The sequence below is a fragment of the Symphodus melops genome (genome assembly GCF_947650265.1).
Source record: "Symphodus melops genome assembly, chromosome: 6".
Taxonomy (NCBI): Eukaryota; Metazoa; Chordata; class Actinopteri; order Labriformes; family Labridae; genus Symphodus; species Symphodus melops.
In genome coordinates, this window is record NC_136696.1 from 14,482,389 (window position 1) to 14,505,646 (window position 23,258).

General features: G+C 41.2%; 1 protein-coding gene across 4 annotated transcripts; it reads right to left on the reverse strand.

Annotated features, from left to right (window-relative positions):
* Nucleotides 1–693: 693 nt before the first annotated feature.
* ppfibp1b (PPFIA binding protein 1b) lies at nucleotides 694–22,492 on the reverse strand. Of its 4 annotated transcripts, none has more exons than XM_079345446.1 (27): nucleotides 22,252–22,492; nucleotides 17,487–17,577; nucleotides 16,180–16,385; nucleotides 14,829–14,918; nucleotides 14,590–14,703; nucleotides 14,363–14,491; nucleotides 13,304–13,396; nucleotides 11,246–11,363; nucleotides 11,025–11,069; nucleotides 10,022–10,083; nucleotides 9,850–9,934; nucleotides 9,306–9,445; nucleotides 8,641–8,738; nucleotides 7,783–7,840; nucleotides 7,144–7,318; nucleotides 6,664–6,696; nucleotides 5,900–6,041; nucleotides 5,620–5,751; nucleotides 5,238–5,388; nucleotides 4,997–5,108; nucleotides 4,762–4,850; nucleotides 3,631–3,753; nucleotides 3,414–3,539; nucleotides 3,140–3,328; nucleotides 2,811–2,975; nucleotides 1,766–1,831; nucleotides 694–1,673 (listed from the first exon to the last, which is right to left on the reverse strand). In XM_079345446.1, the coding sequence occupies exons 2-27, from the start codon at nucleotides 17,548–17,550 to the stop codon at nucleotides 1,590–1,592; spliced, it is 2,889 nt and encodes a 962-aa protein (XP_079201572.1). In that variant the 5' UTR covers nucleotides 17,551–17,577; nucleotides 22,252–22,492; the 3' UTR covers nucleotides 694–1,589. The 4 variants fall into 4 exon arrangements, with proteins under 4 accessions (XP_079201572.1, XP_079201571.1, XP_079201574.1 ...); XM_079345445.1 differs by having other exon boundaries at nucleotides 7,783–7,843; nucleotides 22,252–22,491; XM_079345448.1 differs by lacking the exon at nucleotides 11,025–11,069 and having other exon boundaries at nucleotides 7,783–7,843; nucleotides 22,252–22,491.
* Nucleotides 22,493–23,258: the final 766 nt, after the last annotated feature.

Here is a 23,258-nt window from a genome sequence, read left to right on the forward strand (position 1 = left end):
AGTTTAAAGTGTGCTTGCTGTTCTTAAATGATGTGATAATGAAAAAAACACGTTAAGGCAGCCTGCAGTATAATTCTATGAAGAGAATTGCATATGAAGGGAGTGACATTTGTGATTTTTGAGTATGTTACTAAGATGCTCTTCAAAATCAATAATTCATTCAGCTAATATATTCCTCTTATAAACCTCTGAAATTAAGAAAACAAACAATGATTAACTAAAAATTTGACATCCATCAAATGACCTTATGGGTGGATAGAATGATTCTTAATGATTTTCAACTGAACATATTGCCATGCACAAAGCAAAGAAATCCTGATTGTGTTTGCGTACATTAAAATCCAAACAAAACCATGTGCTGGCAATAAATTTGGGTAATTTGTCAAGGACTTAAAAGCAATGTCTTATAATTTTATTAAATACAAACTTATTAGCTGTTGTCCTTTTTTTTTTAAACTGCAGTTGACTCTTCCAGTTTAGGCTACCTATAATTATAAATTAGCAACTGATGACTAGTCTCAAATTTTCAGAGATCCAATGTGGCTTTTCAATACATGTAGAGCTTTGTTTTCTGTCCTTGCTGTTATCTGAAATGTACTACTCAGCAAGTCCCTGCTTTCACAAAGTATGATCAAAGCTGAGTTACAATAGAAATACAAATAGTGTTAAAGATTTCACCAAGCCCCATTGAGAAAAGATTTAAATTATTTTATTGGTTTTAGAAACGAATGAAGGTAAAAAAAAAAAAAAGATGTGTTCTCTGGGTAAACTACAATATTATGTAAATAGAACCTGAAGACATCTTCACACTGAACTAATCAGCCCTTTTGGAAAAAAAACAACAAAAAAAACCCCATTAAAAAAACATTTATAAGAAAGATAAAATAAAGAAGCTCTGATATACATAAATGTGTGGCGTTTCAAACCATGCAATGATAGTAATCAGTCTTTGTTTTGTATGATATGTACTTGTGAAGTGAAATCCTGTAAAAAGTTAAAATGATAATTTTCATTTAATAAGCAAGGTTACATTCTGTAAAAAACCAACAAACATAGCAGCTGTTTCAAAGTTACAACTTTACACTTGAAATAATTTGGATGTACATCTATTTTTTCTTCAGTATGAAGGCAGTTTCAAAAAGACATATATTAAAATCTTTCGATATTGCTGTATTAAAGACGCCTGAAATCTGCTGCTTTACAATGTTGCTTGGAATCTTCTCACTTAATCCCGTCAGGACAGACCTGTAATGATGCTCATACAAAGTAGAGTACAAAATATCCAGAATCCAGCTGGCAGACAGGCAGTGGTGCGGCCCTAAATGTTCCCTCTGTCATCAGAAAACAATCAGAGGAAAGGGTAAAGAGTAATGGAGCCTCCAAGACTGAAGGCTTTCATAAAACCACCCTTTGAAAATGACAAGAGAAAGTAGACACTGTAATACTTGAGGCTAATGTCTGAATGTTACACTTAAAAGAAACCTGGCAGCATTTTTGTTTGTCGTGAAAAGTCTGTGTGTGGAGGGGGGAGCTTCTTTCCCAGCAGGCGCAGGTCTCACGGTGCTCACGGTCTCACGGTGCTCACAGTCTCATGCATTTGATTCTTCATCCGTTACACTGTTGTTGTGTGAATTTGAAATCTCTCTGAAGAATTCATCGTCTTTCAGCATGCTCTGGTGGAAAGCAAAATACATGAAGGATGTTAACCTCATGAAACAAATAGTACTACGAAAGAGTTCAATCCGTGTTATGGCAGCAGTCTTACCGTCAGGTTTTGAATTCCCTCGGAGAAAGCTCCAATCTGTCTCACAGTTCCTTCAGAGTCGTCCATCTGTGACACAAGTGACAGATTTAAACCTCACAGTCACAATCGATATGGAAACTGAACACCAACCAGTCACTGGTACTTCTGGAGAGTGAATATCATTTGAAAAAAGCAACACTGAAGCAACGTGCACAAGACAAAATAAAATCCATTTCACTCCTCATAATGTAAATGATACATTATTTGTAAACATGGATCACCTGATCAGATCATGTGTTCGTTAAACAGTCTTCAGGCAAATATCCAATGAATTACACGCCCACTGTTTTTGTTCTTTTGGAGTGGCCATCACTAAATTGCAGACCACCATCCTCATCTGGACCCATGCCTATTTTGATAAGCTCTTCCTTTTGAAACAGTGCAGCATTTATTGCTTTCACAGTGGTCCAAATTAAAGGGCGCCACTTGTCTTGCTTTTACAATAACAATTTCAGTGGCATAATACCAGAGCCAGGAAGGTCACAGACCAATAAATTGGACTGAAATAGATAAAGTAACTAATATAAAACAAATGGGAAACAACAACCCCTAATTAGGCCCCTAATTTATAAATGAAAAGGCATTTTTCATTTATAAAATAAAAACAATTTATACTTTATTATTTGGTTGTACACTGTGTGTGTGTATTTCGTTATGTGTGTGTGTATGTTTTTACACTTATTCATAGGGAAGTAACGATTCACTCAACTCATGATATGATTCACCATACTGAGTTCATGATACAATTCTCTCACGACTTATTTTAAGAGAATCTGGAGGTGATTGGAGCTCCTCGCTGTACTTTTGATTAAATGCTGCATCATGTTGGTAATATTTGCAACACAGTTTTTGTCTTTCATTTTCTGTCTTCTGAAGCCAAAATGCTTCCACTGCTATCCACATGCCACCAACTGGCAGGACTTTTTTTTCTCTCAACATAGCATCTCGACACCTTTCATGTGTTAGAAAACTCTTGTTCAGCACATCTCATAAAGAACTAACTTACCTGATCTAGCCTGTCGAGGTCGTCCTCGTAGATTTGGAGCTCAAAGCCTTTCTGAAAACTTCGTCCTTTAGGCATCTCCACATCCATTGGACACACGTACTCCTCACTCTCCTCCTGCTTCTTCTTCCTCAGACTGCCAAAGTTACCAAACGACAGTTTCCTTGGCTGGGTTGTCGAGCAGAGGGAAGAAAAATAAAGAGTTCATATATTCATTCCATAGGCTAAACTTTGATACACAGACATTAGTGCACTAGTAATTAGGTGTCTTCAATACTGTGCAGCTCTTGTACTAGCGTTACTAAGTCTGTCCTCATAAACTGGTGTGTTACCTTGACTTTAGTGGTGGCAGTAAGAAGAGTGTAGTCTGGGTTTTCAAGACACTCTTGTTTGAGCTGCTGGGCCTCTGATCCAATGAGCAGGTTGAAATGTGTGGCCAAGTGGCGACGTAGCAGCGTCTTGTTTGGGGGGATGTTGAGCAGCAAAGCCATGGTCTCTACGTTGAACCGAGGCTCCAGAACCTGAAGAAAGAAGAGGTGTATTTTGACTGACCACGCGCAGGAGAAAACCGGTTTCTCAGAAAGACTGAAAGCCAGGCGGCAGTACCATCAGGCCACCGTGCACCCCACTGCCTCTCAGGTTTGGAGCGTATTCAGCAAGATCCACAGAACGCAGCCACTCCATCACCCTGTGGTTAGTCCACTGCGAGATCTCTGCTGGAGAAATATTGTTCTGTGTGCACAAAGACAGAGGGACGATGAGAAAATGTGTTTCCTTGCAAGCACCGTCAGATCGCTCATTACAACTGCCGAAGTGAACAGACCTCGTCAGATGGCCTGCGACGTAAGCAGTTGGGCTGGTAGTTGTTGAGGCGAAGCACTTGGATAGCTCTCTTAATACTGAGGTGATGCAGGACACTCCCTACTTTCAGAGAAAGCAGGTCATCCTGAAGGACAATGAAAGGCAGTGATGATTACTTAATGAAAATGATTACAATGATCGCTTGGCAGTTACCTTTTTATTGTGATTATTTTATTTAACCAGGTTTGTCCCATTAAGATTAATAACCTCTCTTCCAAAGGACAGCAGCAAAAAAAGACAAAGTTACAGACAGCCAACATGTCAACTTGTATTTACATGTTAACCTTTTGCTCGAATGGGATTCAGCGGATATATTTGTATATCGAACAGTCAATCCTGAGTTACGCAGACATCTGTGACAGACTCAAAGAAATCCCCTGCAGCTGGACCTCTGATATCCTGTTCTTAACAAGGAATGACGATATATATTATATATAATGACATCATGTGACAGTTATATAAATCAGCTCATCTCCAGACCATAAACAAAATGTGTTTGTATTTGTGGCTCTTTTAACAAGTTTACTTTCTCTTCTGTCTTTTTCAGGAAGGGGGGGGCTTAAGATGATATTTATCTTTTCTTATTCCCTCTGCTGAAACACCTCAGAAAATAGTAAAAAATACCCAACAAAAACCCAAACATATTTGTACCTGAAAACATTTTACAGTAATTGTTTTACAGTAAAATAATATATACACACACACATACATATATATATATATATATATATATATATACATATACATATATATATACATACATATATACACACACACACATACACACGTGTGTATATATACATACATACATAAATATATACACAGACACACACACGTGTATATATACATACATAAATATATACACTCCCAATCCCCATGCATAGCATCAACAGCATCAACATATAAAGATGCTGTGGTGTGACTCTCGCTCTGTCACAAACATGGATGGAGTAAAAGAGGTTTATCCAGTGGAGCTCATTAGACTGTCCATGCAATTATTCTGATGGGAGATGGCACTGTACTTGTCAGACTCCTAAGACGGACTTATCCCGGGGATTTGAGGAGAGAGCTCGCGTGTCATGTCAACACTCACCACTGTCATGTAGTGCAGCATGCGACCATCCACCCTCCCCTCGTCAAACTGCGTTTTATACTGAGGCAGACCGATGTCATCCAGCCATCCTGAGAGAAAAATGGAAAGTGTCATGAGGAGTACGTCATGCTCGCAGTCACGTATATTTCGAAGTTCAAAGTTGGAATCCCTTTTTCTTTGAGCAGCAGAGCATTTATAACTTTGTTCTTGTCTCAAACTGAAATACCGTACTCACTCGTAACCCAGTTGTAGTCCAGCTTTCCCTTATTGTCTTCCTCCTCTGAGCCGAGGGCCTGCAGGGCCAGCTGCAGCTTCTTTCTGTGCAGTGGGTGTTTGATGCCCAGCTCCTGGACATTCACAAGAAGACATTTAAGGATTACTCACACATAAAACATTCCCTGCAGTTCTGAAAACAAGAACACTTTGTCCGTCTGTCTGCTCTGATAAACAAATTAAATTCTTCCACTTCATCTCACCCTCTCTAGGTCCTGCTGTGAGGCCTGTAAAAGCGTCTGACCGGAGCGGATCCATACACGAGCCATGTTCACGTAAAGACCCAGACCCTGCTCCTGCAGCCAGTCACATACTTGATCCTTTGACCAGCGTGCAAAGGGCGCATCAACCTCACTAAAAAGAAGACAATACTAGTTGAAACTTTGAAAAACAAGTCATGTAGGCAGCCATAGAAAAGGCCAGGACTAAATAAATACAAGCCAGTTAAAAACAAAACAAACGGACTGTTTTGTAAAAAATCTAATCAAATCTTTTTAAGATCCTGAATTTCATTGAACACCAGAAATGAGAAACACAGAAACCGAACTGGGAGTCTTAGTTTTCTGGCTCAATGCACTGACTTACTTGTTGACTCGTTGGAGGTCACGAGACCAACCCAGCCTAGGTCCAGCTGTGGCTCGCACTCCACCTCGCTTGAACTCCCCCTCTGGTAGGTTATCATCCAGGTCGAAGGTTGTAGACTGACTCCTCTTTAGCCTAAATACATAAAAGACAGAATTTTATTTTTTTAGATATCTCTCTTGATAAGTCTTTTGCGATAAAATATTGTGTTAAAGCGAGTTTAGTAGTTTAGTAAGAGGTTTAGTATTCTTGGGTAAAGACTCTCATGATGTTGTGTACTTACTTTCCAAAGAGCTTTTTTATTCCTTTGGATTTTTTCTTGCCCTCTGGGGTCACAGGGAGCGTGTGGGTGCTGTCACTGTTTGCAGACCTCTGTGGAAGCCCAGCGAGGTCCAGATGATCGGTGCCTTGTTGCTCTGTTTCCGCTGTATAAACAAATACCCACAGAAATATCATCAGCATCATCATGAGCATCATCCTAGCACACGTGCCCAGATCGGAGAAAAAAAACAGATGGTCCGCACAGGGTCAGTGTAGTGACCAGGATCAAGACAGACTCACAGGTCGGGGTTGTGGGTATTGAAGCCGATACCCTTTTTAGTATGCATGCACCAGACGCAGCTGATATCAAAGGCAGAAATAAAAATAGTTTTAATTATTAGATACAAACTAGTTCCTTATTTGTTTTGATTTTTAGTGAAATGCTTTCCAGATCCAAAATAATCTGATTTGATAGTCTGGATTTTGACACAGACTTTTATAAAAGGGTGAAAGAAAATAAAAGCAGGCACGTTAACCAAATCATCACACACAACAGACAGTCTGTATGATGGACAGTATGTTGCATTTGTAGGGAACGAGGCAGAGGCAAGGGAGTGGTTGTTCAAGCACTGCATCTACTGAAGTATGATGAAAAAAAAAAAAGATGTGAGCTGATTGGATGAGAGCAGATAAAAGCAGAGGTGAGCAATCAGAGTTTAGTTGAGTCTTTTTGTTTTCTTCAGAGAATTCCTGCAGCCCTACAATGACCTGTGGTCTATACTGTACCTAACGTAGGCGCACTTGCACTCCTGCTGCGGTCTTCATGTGTTACAAAGTGCACACAACACACGACAGGGTCCAACAGAAACGAAACAAACACAAGACAAAGGGCAGAAATTATGATTGAAATAACAACAGGATTGGAGAGGTGGAACAAACACAGACACACACACACACACACACACACACACACACACACACACACAAAACAAGCACATACACAGAAATGAAGGGCATACAACAGCACAGAGCAGACTTCCATAATTAAATGGGGACTGAAGTTTATGTGAGCTGCAAATTAAGGTCTTGGTCCATGTAGACTCATGGGTGTGGCTTTAGAAAAAAAGAAACCAAACATGGTGTCAGGAAAAAAACACTCCGGGAAAATCGTACTTTCTCCAGAACAGCCAAGCAATTTCATGGCAGGAATAATGTTTAAAAAAAAAAAAAAGGTTTCAGTTGCTGATTCATGTAGTTGGTTCTTACCTAGGTTGGGGGTGCTGGCTGTTTTTTTGCCCGCACGGATCTTGAAAAAGCCTTTTCCGAAAGAAGAACGTGCCTTTCTGGAGCCGAAGCTGTCGTCCTGCGTGCTGGCAGGCAGGGTGGCAGAGGCACTGATGGGAGGCTTTTCACTGATCTTACTGATCTCTTCACTTGTATTCTGAGAGGACACAATACATCATGCCGTCACTTCATAGTGTTCAAGAAGATTAGATTAGAGTCAACTTGTTTGTCTTTGCACTATGCTGAAACCAAGCGTCCATCTTGAACTGCTTAATGCAATGGCTTTATTTCCCATGATCACTGTTTTTGCTCAAATACACCAAGACAAATTCCTTGTATGTGTAAATGTACTTAGCAATTAAAAAAACTATCCTGATTCTGAACATTAAAAGAGATAATGTATACTGTATATATTATAAATACACTGAGCTATGTATAGAACTGACTTGTTTTAGTAGTAACTGTTACAGTAAGTCCAGTCATACTGTACTTGTAGCACTGGACAGATATGCCATCTTAAAACACCTTAATTCATTTTCTGAATATTGCTGTGAGGAAAGGACACAATTTACACAACTCATAAAGACTTCAAGTTCACTTCCTCACATCATCATGCGTTACCTTTTCAACACTGCTCCAATCCATCTGGTCTTGGCTGTCAGTCTTTGCGGTGTCAAGGCTGCTGCAAGGACAAAATGAAATGACCGTCACTCCTCACTCTCACACTATTGTGGTGGAAACAGGCAGCCTGTCTCACATGATCAAGGTGGGTTTGTTCAACTTCATTCAAGGCTCCTGAGACACTTCCTCGACATCTTTCTGATACAACAAAGGGAAGAAGAAAAGGCACCTTGCAGAGAGTTAACCAGCATATAGTGAGATCAAAGCACCGGCTCAATATCAAAATACTTCAACCAAGTTACGCCGCAAGTAGTACAACAATAATGCAGTTACCTTTACAACTTTCATCATAGGCTGCCACACGCAAAAACAGATTGTAGTGAACGAAACATAGCTGCACAGTAACCATAGTAACCGTATGAAATCATCACACAGGAAGACGGTCCAAATCGGTTTTCTTTCTGCATCCTAAAGTCGCCCAATTGTGTAAGAATATATGTTTTTAAATATTTTCTAAAGTCACAACTCTTGATCTGTTCACATCGTATAAACATCTATACAATTCTGAGTGCAGGAAGGGACACCGCTGTCTTAATTTCAAAGGGTGATAGGATTCTCTAAAGGTGTTGCAGTGCCACATGACTTAACGAATATGTGAACGTGTCCGTCAGTGTCAGCGGCTGCAGTGAACAGCCTGAGGGGCTTCCGCCTTATTTTGTGGACACAACAGTCCTTCTGAAATGAGCGGCAACACAAGACGATAAACATCAGTATGTCCTCAAAAGTAATGACTACGTCTGCTGAATTCTAAACTGAGCTTGACTTTTGTTTAAACAATTTCTGCGTTTCTTTTGTCACCTTTCTAAATCAGCGGGGGCAGGTTCTGATACTCGCTCTGCATCAGGAGGGCTCGGTGTGGGTGAAGGCTCCTCGCTCATCCTGTTAAGAATTTCCAGCTAAGCAGAGAAATAAAAAAAAAAAAACAGAAAAAGAAAAAGGTTTAAAAATAAAAAGACTGTTTGTCTCGTAAAATGTTTCTCCCGAGGCTATGAGAGCACAACGGTGTGAAACTTCACACATTCTTCGAGAGCCGACACAAGGTGTTTTTAAATTATTTTGAATTCAACACTTTCATCCTTTCAACACAGATGTGGTGGAAACATGGTTTACTCATGTTTTAGAGACAGCACACTTTAGGCTCTTTACAGATTCATGAGATTTAAGTAGCTTTATGTCATGACAAGAATCACGAGAACTTGTTCGTAAACAAAAACAGCTCCACCAAGAGCATCATGTGAGGTTCCCGATAAAAACTACAAGAATGTTTTTTGACTTATTTACCCTTTTCATCACTCACATTGAAGTGAAGTGATTTTGAATACAGAATAATGTTTCAAGTGTATGCCATTAATGTTAACTTCCACATTAACTCCAACCCCCAAAACCCCAAATAGCAATGTTGAGATGTTTTTTTTTTCCCCATTTAACACCTGGGACTAAACATCATAAAAAGTTCCACGCACCTCATCAGGAGTCATTCTTTTCAGCTGTTGATCATCTGTCCCTGCAGACTGTTCGGACTCCACACACACAGAGTTGGTTGATATGAACGTGACCACTCCATCGCCATGACTTTCCAAGAATTCAGTCTCTTTTGTTCTTTCTGGAGTAGACAATAAATAACACGCCATTAACAAACGTGTAAAAGATTACAAAAAAAAAAAGAAAAGCTGCATCAGAAGAGGACAGATGTTATGAGATCTTCTGAAAGACATCTTTTAAAATGTACCTCTTAGAACAGATGTTTCCAAACAAGGACCCCTGACTACTGCATATATTCTTTATCAACAAGCATACAGCACAGATCTGCTGGTTTGGTTTACAAAGCGACGACAGCGTAACAGAACAAATCAGGCAGGCAAACAAAAAGGAAGTTCAATACATTTAAATATTTAATTACACTTATATTAGATTATTGAAACAAAACCCCTGCAGTTTCCATAAGTGGTAAAAACAAAGGTTTAAAACATACACAACTAATGATTGAACAACTTATGGTTATCGAACCTTTCTTCCCTTGCACTGACATCACCATGTCTTGAACTTTCTTGTAACGCAGCAGTGACTGCTTCAGCTCCTCAATCTTACGATCCTGTGAAGGAGAAAACGATTAGAATGGCACGAAGGGCTCAGTGCAGGAGTCAATAAACCCAAACAAGTCAGAGGTCACTCAATGTACCTTTTCTTCATTGGCTGCCATCAGAGATTCTACTGCCTTCTTCATTCTCTGCACCTCCACATCTAGAGAAGAAGGAAATGATTCAGGACAAAAAGTCAGTTGTGTCAGGGCTGGATGATGACACAAAGTGTAGGACTGATGGATTTACATTACTTGATGTTATTCCAGTAACATCACGGCTACAATATGTTTTTTTGGTTTTTTTTAAAGTCAGCTCTTTGCATTTTAAAAAGTGAAAATTCCACTCAATTGAAAAATGTTAGTCAGCATCGATAGGAGCGGATGTAGAATCTTTAAAGCTTTTTCCAATGTTTTACGTTTAAGTCATTCAAAATAATTAAATATTTAAATGTGATTGCTCAAATGAAAGAAAGCCTCACTGGTCAATGTATTTAAACTGATCTGAATGAAAATATGATATTTTATAAAGAAAAGTCTCAGACTTCTATGATGGCCAGATCTCGAGTCATGAAAGTCTGAGAACTGAAAACAAATGTTCTATATAAGCGAAGGAGTGGTGATACAGGAAGGGAACTTGTCAAAACTGACAACAGAGACACCGGCTCACAACACAGAACGTGACAGGAAGATTACAGGACAGCAGTGCACACACTGGATGTTGGTGTGGGGGGGGGGGGGGGGGGGGTTAGAGGTATTGAGGGGTAGAGGAGACATTTATTGATGGATGACATGAGGCAGGAGGACGAGCGTGCAGCCTGAGTGGTAATTCATTGCTCATTCCTGTTGAAAACACAAAGCAGACATTCCTGTTTGGGACATTAAGAGCACACTTTGTTTAGTTTAGTCTGAAGTGCTATCATTAGACAAAAAGGTTTCACAGCTTGGTGATGCGTTGCTCCGCAGTCATGTATTAACACTCCAATGGGTTATAATGGACAAGCCGAGTTCACATGGCTCATGCTCGTTCATGCGATAAAAGGTTTGAGACGGGTGCAGGGACAAAGTGCAATAAAAATAAACACAAGCATCAAACCCCCCTTACGTTTCTCTTTCAGCCTCTTTCTAAGAGTTTCGTCTGGATGAGAGACTAAACAGGACACAGAATTATGAAGAAAAAAAAATCATATATTACATCCCATTACTTATGAAGAACTAGGTAAGGTACTTTTCACATTGTTCACAGACATCACCACTCAGTCATTTAACAGTTGAATCTGAACAATACGCTGGCTCATCTACAGAGCGTCTTGTGATTCAACGCACCTCTCTCCGTGTGCTCCGCATTGCTCGAGGCGCCCACTTTAAAGCCTGCCTCATCCTGTAGCCGCCTCATTTCTCCATCTTTGCCCTCCAGCTGCCTCCTCAGCACGGTGAGCTCCTCCTGTCAAAACGGACGACAACAGTGAGACGCCTCCTCCTGCACCCTGGACTCCACACTTCAAACAAACCACATCACAAAAAGGTTCGCAGACGCTGACGTGGCACACACACCTGCTTGGAAGGGTAATGCAGGGCTGAGGGAGTAACACATACATGTAATGCTTTAGTGAACAGAAATAGGATCCAAGCAAAGCTATCCAAAATTAAAGAGGTTTTAATTGAAGATCACAACGGGAAAAGTAAATCAGTGCAAAGGAGGGAAAACTCAGAACAAACAAAAAGAGAAAACTGCCAACAAAAGAAACTGAACAAATGATGGCATACCTGTGGTTAGGAAAAGTGGGGCACACTTAAGGAAGTGGTGTTTCTGATAACACTTGAGATTTGGCATTTTGATTTACACAGCTCAGTCAATTACATCATCTTAATGGTTTTTTTTTTCTCTTTCAGGACAGACCGGTCAATAAATAAAGAATTAGAAAAGAACAACAACAATACAGTTTTGGAAACCTTCAGGAAACCAGATTGAAAGAATTTCAACACCAAAATAAAAGTAGAAGAGGAGCCAAAGGGTGAGGTCAAAAACCATAATCATACAGCAAGCAACACAACCATCCTGAGGAAAGCCAACCTTTATAGCCAGCAGTTTGTGCTCCTTCCTCTGTTTCTCATACTGCAACTGGCCCATTTTGATTTTCAAGCTAGAAAGCTTGGCCATAAGAGACTAGCAGTAAAGAGGGAAAAAACAAACAAACAAGGAAGACAGAGGAAAAAATAGAGACGCAGAGATTGAGAAGTGAAGCACGGCATTCGTCATCAAACCAAACCGAGACACGTCAAATATAAAGCACCATCAAAACAGGCGCTGCTAAAGTGAACGGGCTGCTTTACACTCGGCAAAGAATTTCTTCTTGAGGTTTACCAGAGATAAGAAAAACAACTTCAATAATCTAATAAGTGATGGGAACATTTCCTTTGGATCCAGTTCTACGCTCGAAAAACAATGTCTTATAAACAGCCATGAGGATCTTTTCACCTGATTATATTCACAGCATGGAGCCCAAACATTTTGTAACATTAGACAGCAAAATAAAAAGAAGTGTGTTTGGATTATAGGTTAGATCATCTCCTGGTACCACACACACACACACACACACACACACACACACACACACACACACACACACACACACACACACACACACACACACACACACACACACACACACACACACACACACACACACACACACACACACACACACACACACACACACACACACACACACACACACACACACACACACACACACACACACACACACACACACACACACACACACACACACACACACACACACACACACACACACACACACACAACCGTGTAGCAGCGGACAGACAACGTTCATATTAGCAAAAGAATCTGAAGGAGAAAGGTGGAAGACAGGTCAGAACCAGGCAGAGGGTGTCAAAGCCAACTGAGGAGCAGACGTTGGCCTCAGGAGCAGGGGGATCCACAGCTTAGTGTACAGATACACTCACACTGATAGACCGCACCAAACAGTTCAGGATGAGCAGACGATTATTAAAAAAAATGTTGGTTTCATTAATCGTTATAATCTGTGTTTTTAGGCAGCCGACATTGTGTTTTGTAATACTTGCTTCTGTGTGGCGCACGTTAAGATCTCAACAGGTTTCCGTCGTTTAAACGCTTTAAAAGCTTTTATGGATACAGTTCATGAGATGGACTGGGCTCAGAGAGAATGTGCACAGGTTGGGTTCAGGCTGGATTGTTTTTTGGGCTCTATCTACGCTTTAGTTTGGATATAGGAGACCATTCTTTTAGACACATACAAAAAGCAGACTCCTCTAGAAAAGATGTGAGTCATGAGAAGTTTTGATCAAAAAAAAAGAAAAAAGAAAAGAGCTACATCTCACCTTTGTGGATTTCAGTTTCTTTTCGTACTGTAGTTTTTCACTCTCCATGTCTGTCAGTCTGTACCGAAGTTCATTTATTTCAAGAATCAAATCCTGAAGGGAAACAGAGTTTAGATCACAGAGTGGAAGTAAAAAAATAAAACAAAATAAAAAAGCATCACAACTCATCTAAAACTTCATCTTTGTCCATATGGCTGCTGAGGATGGGGTTTATTATTATCATGAAAGCTCCAACTAAGTTCAGCACAAACATTGGCTCTAAAAACTCTTTGTACATACAATAGCTGAAGAAAACTAAGCTCCTTGGAGATTAGAAACTTTAAAGCGGCAGCGGTGAAAACACAAGAGGAAGCTGGAAGAAGAAGAGAAGTGATTTCTGTGCTCTGAGGCAGAAGAAAAAAAAAAAAAAAAAAAAAAAAAAGGGACAGCAGCTTTTTGTTCCAGTGGGGTGGAAGAGACGGCCGCGTAGCTCCAACAACAACATGACGTGTTTGAAATCTTTCCAAGTATTCTGCACGCTTCATCCGGGAGCAGCAACCTCCCCATCTTCCCCGGCTCTAGTAAACAACTGACTGATCTTAATGTTGGTTAAAGTCTTTGATCATTTACATTAAACAGAAGGTGATCCAATCAGCACTGTGAAGAAGGCCTTTCTTTCCCATGACATTGTTAAATGTTGACTTTCTCCTGAGGTGCTAGAACAGCTGCTATCACACTACAAGTAGAAGTCCCTCTCTCACACAGGTGTCAGACAACATGAATGAGGGTTTGTTTGGTGTTTGTGTGTGTGTGTGTGTGTGTGTGTGTGTGTGTGTGTGTGTGTGTGTGTGTGTGTGTGTGTGTGTGTGTGTGTGTGTGTGTGTGTGTGTGTGTGTGTGTGTGTGTGTGTGTGTGTGTGTGTGTGTGTGTGTGTGTGTGTGTGTGTGTGTGTGTGTGTGTGTGTGTGTGTGTGTGTGTGTGTGTGTGTGTGTGTGTGTGTGTGTGGGCGAGTGTGTGCGTATAATGAAGCGAGAGAGAAAGGACAAAGAGGATCCCTGTCTTAAGAATTAGCTTGCATACCTCACTGTCTCTAAATCTGTCAAAGTCAAGTCTGTCCTTCTCCATGTTATTCAGGGTCAGCTTCAGGTTGGACACTTCAGAGATCAGCTCCAGCTTCTGGCTCTCCAGCGCTGTTCTGCACAGAAGCTCCTGCGAAGAGGAATTAAGAAAAATCTTTCACTCATATATGGGTCAGTAAGAGCACATTTAGAAGGTGCTCGATGCTATTTGTACACACACACACACACCTGTTGCAGCATCTCCTCAGTGGCATTGAGTTTGTCCCTGTGCTCGTCCAGACACAAGTCCAAGTCTCGTATCTTCTCCCCCTGAGCTTCCACCTGGTCTGTCAGCACGCTCACCTGCTTAAACCCAAGCAGTCTGTTCTCATTTGTGAGAGAGATTTCATTTCTGTCCAGCAGTATATTTATATCAACATCTGAAACACTTTGTAGCATAACCAAACATTGATGGATTGATTGGGTACCTGAAGAACCAAGGACTCCTTATCGCTCTCTATTCGGGAGAGCCTTTCCTGGTAGTGCTCACTCCCACTGAGGGAGATGTGCCCATTGGACTGCAGAGAGAAAGGAACACGTTTTGTCCAATAAGAATAAGATATCTGACACGGTACAAATCTTCACTTATCCCACTATCCGTTACTCTGTTGAACTCAGGCCATAAGTAGAGGTTTCTGGAAAGCAATGCCATGTATGTAGTTATGTAGGTAGGTATGTATACATGTATGTATGCATATGTAAGGTATGCACTTTATTGCACTCGTCAGTACATGTGTGCTATGCACTGTCTTACTCTATTTTTCTATTCTGTCGTGTTATGTGTTATGCAGCAGCCTGTACGTCCAAGTCAAACTTCCTTCGGGACTAAATAAAGTCATCTTGAATCATGGAAGAGAAATGTTTGACTTTTCAAAGACTTAAGGAAGTAGTAAAACAACGTTAATAAAGTCGAGCTTGACAACTGTGGAGCTTTAAGTTAAACATTTATCTCACATGCATTGCTTTACATCAGAGTGTGATTGGCTACACTGCTCTGCCCTGCACAAACAGCGCCTTACATGGCTGAGCACACTGATTCACACGGCTGTTCACAGAGAGAGGACTCGCAGCATTACACAAAAACTCTGGCATTTCTCTGGCCCACAGCCCGTCTCTCTCTCTCTCTCTCTCTCTCTCTCAAACACAACTCTGGAGCCCGAGAAGTCAGCGTGCGTTTCTCTCTGCGCTGTAGCTGGGGCTTTGACAGCATTTCATTTTGTACTCCCAGGGAACCCGGCAGACGGGGACAGCCATGCTGTCGCTCAGCAAACGAGCGAGTGTTCCGCTGGCACGAAGGAACGTTTGCCAACGCTCGTCTGCATTCACAAAGTTTAATGCGGCGCGCACAGTGAGCGCGATCAAAGCGAAACAGATCAGCTCGCTCACAGCACTCTCTGTCCCAATATCACAGACGAAACATCTTCCAAGGTTGCATCATTTAACCAGACGTGGGAAGAGACCTGCTACCCACAATCAACAACAAATACTCCACTCCAGTAATGCAGAGGAAAAAAAAGAAACAAAAAAGGTAACACGAGCCCTTTCTCATCTTGAAGGTCTAGAGAAACCAGTTATCAGATGTTACTGGTGAAATGATTCAACCTGAGGCTACACTATTTGGAAGAATCCAGAAACTTTATTCTATGAGTTGGAACAAAGTTGGAAAATGTTAAATCATTGTTTTTAAGATTTCATTGGCATTCACTCATCTGTTCGTTGTCTCCAACACTGTGTTATTTCTCAGAGCTTCATTGAGCACGCATCACGTGACGCTCTCACCAGGTGACCGTGGAGCCACTCCACCAGACTGTCGGCTGTGGAGTCGGGGATTTGGCAGCGAAGGCTCTCCCTTTCCTCTGTGTCCATCAGCTCCAGGACGCTCCTCAGGTCCTCCAAAAGGTGCAGCGCCCGCAGGCTGCCCATGAAGGGAGAGGTGGGCGACTGGCAGTCAAAGAGTCCATTAGAGTAGTCTAGAGCCTTCGAGCCTGAGACAAAAAGGATCCAGATAGAAGAGAGAGAGAGTTATTTAAAAAAAAAAAAAGGAGACAGAACCTAAAGAAAGACTCCTTAAAATAACTTCTCGTAATGGAAAGGACAGACAACAACAAGGGAACATTTTTGGCTCAGGTTGTGAAGTGATAAAAGGGAGTTACTGCCCACACAGATCTAAGCTGACAGATCAAATAACAGCATGTATGTTTAAAATTGTACAAATAAAAGTTAAAAGACACTTTGTAGTAATAACTTGGTTCAAACAAGGGAGATAATGTATTTACTAAAAGGCCGTCAGAAAGCACTGGCTGAAGTGAAGTTAGTTTCTTATCATGGCACTGATGTCTGATCCATCTTCTTTTGTAGTTTTAAAAGACTCGAGAGAGCCATGCCAAACACAAAAAATGTTATAAGAAACACTGATGACACACAGAAACAGAATTTTAAACTTTGACACGATGCTGGTTCAAAAATCAAACAAAACATCCACACCACTTTTAAAAGCACAGCAACAAAGAACAGCAGTTCTCAGCAGCCAATATTTGGCAATTCCTTGGTTCAATTGTCAACAATTGCATTGATCTGAATAAATTGGAAAAGTAGGGGTACCAAAATGATGCCAAATGTATTTGTGTAAGTTCGGCAGCATCTCCTCACAGTCTATTAGACACCAAAAGAACCTGAGAAACGTCCAACCAACCTGTGACACTGCTGCTCTCTTTCCCTCGCAGCAGATTTGGTTTCATGTATGGCCGATGTTTTTTTTTTTTTTAAAGCTTTGGGACTTTTTAATACTTCAGATCATTAAAGATGATAGCGCGTGTAACGTTTGAAAACACGTCACCGCATCGAAAAGTGACAAACATTTGTTGGACCTAGCCGGTGAGTATTTCCACACACCATTCATCCCAAACGATCGTAAAACCAAACCCTCTCTGACACGCACGGAACTCCACGTTGCAGGAAGCGGCAGCTACGTCACAAGATTTTACCTGGAAGAGCTTTATTTAAGAGACTGTTTCTTCAGGTTTTTTTGGTGAATCACGACACATCTGGCCTCAGATTTTTCGGTCATGACAAGAGGATCACTTTACCTGCTATGATGCCATCCATCTGCTCCAGAGCGGCTGCCAACATGTCGCTGGCATCAGACATCATCTTCAGTCACCGATTAAAAAAACCCACCTGGAACAAGAAATGAAACCATTTAAATAAGGAAGAGCCACTTAAACGTTTAAGTTTATGTTAGCAGTCCTGACTGTAGATATGTTGAGGCTCTTCTTAAAAAAATCAAAAAAAAATCCAGAAGATGTTGAACTGAAATGAGCAATAAATAAAACTCATGAGACACACTGCAACGTGTGCCAAGCAGCACCGCATGAAATAAAACAAGGAACCTGATATTAGGTCAAAAAAGAATTCATGATCAATGCATCCAGGATTATTGAGATGGACAAGCGAGCGAGCAGCTGCTGGTATTATCGTAGTTTCGTCTACGGAATAACAAATAAAAGAGAGCAGCTGCTCTGAGTGCGAGATAAGAAGAGGACGAGGACGGCAGCAACAGTGGTTTCAGCTCTCTTGGCTAAAATAAGAGCAGAAAAGTGGGATTGAAGCATCCAATTAAAGACCCCCCGCCCCCATTAAAGAATCAATGACAAGCTGAGTGGCAGCTAAAGCAACACGTGGTCTGTGGTTGTTGTTCTCCCCTGATCGATGTGCTGCAGAGTGAGACTTTCAATCACTCTTTTTAGAATATCAATCAGGCCATTTACCTTAAATATTTTAACGATGTCCGATCCAGCCAATGGGACGTTCTGTTTGGAGGGGAAGGAAGGCTCGTGTCAGTGTGCGACTACTGGACATCGTCCAAAGCAGCACAACAGTGTCTTTATCTTTAAACATTTCATCATGCTTCGAAACGCATGCAAAAAGGCACTGAGAGAGAGACAGAGACAGAGACACAGAGAGACACAGAGAGAGAGAGAGAGAGAGAGAGAGAGAGAGAGAGAGAGAGAGAGAGAGAGAGAGAGAGAGAGAGAGAGAGAGGCACAAATCGGCTGTCTGATATCCTGGGAGTGTCCCGACACTGGGACGCAGCATCATTTTCTAACTTTATGGAAACCACCCACAGACCTCATGCTGTTATTTGAGGATTCCTGCGGTGGCGCTTTCCATTATGTGTAAAACAAGTGTGCGCCGAAATATGAGAAACGCCACCATAAACACAGCGTTGAGGGGAGATGGGAGGAATCAGCATGCCGTCAGGAAGCTCCTTATAGTAAACTGCTGAGGTGTTCACAACAAACATAAACAGACTCTAAATGGAAACTCTTCTCTCAGGTTTATCTTCATTTTCCAGACTGATATTTCAAAACAAAAGTAACTTGGTAGAAAGCAGTTTTTCTTTCAGATCCCAGAATCGATCTGTGCACGAAAAATATAGAAACAACACAGACAGTTTTTGATCACCACAGTGAGAAGACTGAAGGCCCGCAGGGTGTTCTCCCCCCCCCCCCCCCCCCCCACCCCCTTCTAAAACCTGAGTCAGCTCTTCTTTCACAGCAGTAAGGCAAACATGGGTAAGGTTAACACATGGCTTTCAACAAACGCTCTTCAAACACACCCTGCCAAGACCAGACACGCTGCTCGGGAACCGGCCGTCCTCACGTCACTCACAGCTAAACAAGTATAAAGACCGTGTCCGGGCACTTCCGAGGCCTTCTACGTGGACTCAGAGGACATAAGAGTCCAAGAGGATCTGAGCACAAAGAATGCCTAATGACAGAGAAGTCCTCTTCGTCCTGGGACGCCCCCAAATGGTATGTTAGAGAAATGTAAACAGTAAGAGGGTAGGTTGGAAAGCAGGAAGGGTGACTATGTCTTCTTTCATCAACAAAGGCTGATCAGTGTTTTTTAGGATACAACAAATGATAATCATGCGGATATTAAATATATTTTGAATGGAACATATCTGACAGTAGTAATAAAAAAATCCATACTTTGACTTCCAAAGTCCAGAAATGTAAAATTCATGACAAAGATCACATTCCTCACATCAGTGAAGCATGTGCTGGTGAGTGCGTCTGTCATTTTGGCTTGACAAGCCCTATTTGTCTGATTTATTCTCCGTCACATCACTTGATGAACCTTTTAAATCGTTTACATTTTTTTATTGAATGTCCCTCACATGCAGCAGGTCATCTCTGCGTTTGCCCTGGGTCTGACATTCAATCTCAAGTGAGCTTACTATGAGCAGATATCGAAAATAATGTACAACAACAAGCAAGCATCACTGGGCAAAACAAAGTCTCCCTGTCTGCTCCTCTACCACTACTTACAGCGACCATGAGACACACAGAGGGCTATTGTTCAGGGTACAGGGGGGTATTTTGACTGAGAGGCATGAGAAGACAAAGACAGAAGAAGAAGAAAAAAACTGCAGTGCAAGGCTACAAGTATGACAACAACACCTGCCCGCATAATGTTCTCAGACGCAAAGAGCTTGGAAAAAAAAAATAGAATAAATAAAAATAGAAAAAAGAAAGCAGCCTAGCCCTGTGGTTATAACAGCCATGTAATTCACGGAGACAGACGGAGAATAATGACTACAAGAGGGAGAGTGGATCACTGTAATGGCTTTTCAAACCCTTCAGGCAGAGAGAACCATCGCAGGGCTCACTCTCACAGAGAGAGCCAGCTCAAGTCTTTCTAGGATAAGAAAAAAAAAAAAAAAGCAGCAATTCCCTGTGCACTTCTTAACACACAGGAAGTGGAAGAAAAAAAAACATATAGAAGCCACTGAGCCATTTGTTCCTGAAGGGGGAGAAACGGTTTACAGCAGCCATGCAACTGGCTTTTACGGCTTGTGTTGAGACAAGACGCACTACAAAAAAAAAAAAAAAAAAAAAAGAGGGAGAGAGGAATTTACAATGCGGGCATAACTCAACTTTACTTTGCTATTTCGTTTTTGAAATCTGGGCTGATGTCTGTGACCTTCAAGGGACGGATCGAAGTCTCACTGAACCACGACACTTAAACATGTTTGAAGTCATGCAGGCCATGACTCAATATCTACTTTAACACAGTGTTTCCATGAGAAAAGCCTTATTCTGGCCGGCACATCTTGTCACGTTTTACTTCAAACTCTGATGCTATATTCGGGGGTAAACAAGGTCTTAAAGCTCCAGGGTGCAAGAAGTGGAGCGCTGCATTCTGAGTGGTGTGTTTTTGCTAATTCACTGGGTGTGTAGACACAGGGGGGGGGGGGGGGGGGGCATTCACCCGCAGCCTGCAGGCCGCTGCTCAGGAATAACCTGCAGCTATTTCCAACCTGAGTGAGCAAGCAGGATACATCACCACTAATTTTACACCAGCAATCAACAAGCCTGCGTGGAGACAAAGTGTGTGGGAGCCTTCTTCCATGGCTGGAACAAAATAAAAAAAACCCCACAAGACATGAGTGGTGGGTGAAGCAGTATGAACTACTGACTGTAAATATGAAGGTGTCATGTATCAACACAGTAAACAAAATTTGAAAAGTGGGTTTTGAATGAAAGATCTTCCACTTTAAACCATCTCTGAGATGTGTTCAGGCCGTGTGGAGGTAAAAGATCATGGCAGCATTTTATTTAGTTGGATGGCTGCACACATTTTTTTGTATATTACTCACAGCTGCTCACAACTCAACTTTACCTATACCAGGTTTTCTTGTTCGACATTTGCACAAAAAACACACGTGGTAGCCTACTGAGGGATAGGTTATGTAAATCAAAACAGATGAAGGTTTACACACAATTGCCTTTTCAGCAAAGCTCCATATAAGAAGTAGATCTGCAGGTTTACAAGGCCACTTCAACATTTTTACTCGACTCCTTATAAGTAGTTTCTTTTAGTCTGCAGTTAAGAGCAGGCAAAAGGGAAACGAAGGACTTTTGGCTCAATGGTTACTCTTAAATGTGTCCCTACTAAAGTGCCTGATGAAGTCTGGCAAAGCAGAGGCGGTAGTGAGGTGGGTGATGTGGCTGAATTACAGCTGAGAGCATCTGGTTTCTGGTTTTAAAGACACTTCTTTTGTTTTGGAGAGTATTTGAGAAGGAAGAGCAAACAGTTTAAAGAGGTCGGCTGAGGTTCAATACACCATCTGAACAAATGCCAAGACTTTTTTTTTTTTTTTTTTAATGAATTCCCAAAAAAACTCTGGAGTGGACAGCCTCGTTTAGGCTCCAGCTGAATTCAACTATAGAATCAAATATATCTTGAAATCACAGTCAATCTCACCAATTTATCACCAACAATATAACACACCTAGCCTCACTTCCAGACAAAACAAAAAGGAAAGAGTGAAGAAGAAGAAGAAGAAGAAAAAAAGTGTCTTTAGGCACAGGGTCTGGAGATGTGGCAAAGTCATAAACTAAAGTTAGACTTTCTCCACACTATTATGGAGGTAATGTGTTCTCGTCGTTGCTGTCCTGGGCTAGGAAGTAAATACAGGTAAAGCTTGAAGTAAATAAGATGTGTTTTTAGTCGTTTTATTCGGTGCTAATGTGCAACCTGTGAAATTAAACAGTTTTTGTTTTTTTGTTTTTTATAAAAAAAGCTTGAGAGCATACCAGAGACTCCCTGAATGTTCCTCAAGCGTCCCAGAAAAAAACATCGATGAACCGTAAATAGAAATTCTCCTTCAAGGGGAGAGAAATGTAAACAAAAAATAAATTAAATTAAAATAGTAATGTTAAAATGTTAACAGACCGTGAGCCACCGTGGCCGCTTGTTTCGACTTTAAATGAGTAACTCCTGAACCTAACCGAGCCGATAGAGAAAATAAATCACAGGCCAAACCAACCGACTTTTTCTTACCGTTACCTCCTACCGACGAGACTTCGCCTTCCCCCGCTGGTAAGTTTGCCGTGTTTTTAATAAAATCCCAATTCTCGTATTTCTGAACTTCTCCGTACCCCCGGCCGTCCCTCCACATTGCTACGCCATGATGTTTAAGTGACGAGATTGTTGGAAAAGTTGAGAACGTCATGGCTGGAAAATCCCGCCCTGCTCCATCCTGGATTGGGCCTGGAGCAGCAGCAGGAGTCCTGGTGTGTTCATGTAACACATGGACGATAGGAATTGAGAGTGACAAGCTGGTGAACACAATTTAAATGAAAACGTTTGCGACCGGAGAGATCATTTGGTGTTAACTTTTACGCGAACGTTTATTTGTGAAAGCTCAGCAAACCAGTCGTTTGTTTCTGGTGCAACAGTTGAAGATCTTTAAGGACTTAGGGGGTCAAGACGTAGTAATCTTTGCACAATTTTAATGTCGCTTGAAAGCACCATTTTCCTCAAATCTGGGGCTGGTCTGGGGTTCGTGATTTACCTCTACAAAACAAAAGTACAGGCGACATCAAGTGGTCAGTATGTGTCAGTATGTGTGTAATTTATTCTTAGAAAGCTCAGTAGAGATGAAACAAAAACAGTAATTTAGTTAGCATCTGAAACTATCCGTATATCTTTTACATGTTTATATTCTATATTGGGGTTTTTTAAACCTGTTTGTAAGGTCTCCTTGGTTTTATAAAATGTATAATAATAATAATGATAATGATAATGATAATGATAATTATTACTGTAGCCAGTCTGCACGTAATTTATCTGATAAATCAGCCCACTAGGGCTCACTATCAGCATGTCTTGTGACTCGTTATTAGGCTTGGTTTTGTTTGTTGTGTTGTTTTTTTTTACATTACCTGGACACTGTGAGTATGGATGCATACATCTAGTGCAGCAATAGACAGACAGACAGATACTTCATACTTTTTCATGCCTTGTGTAGACGTAATAGTGGAGCTTTTCACACTCTCAAGTGGAAT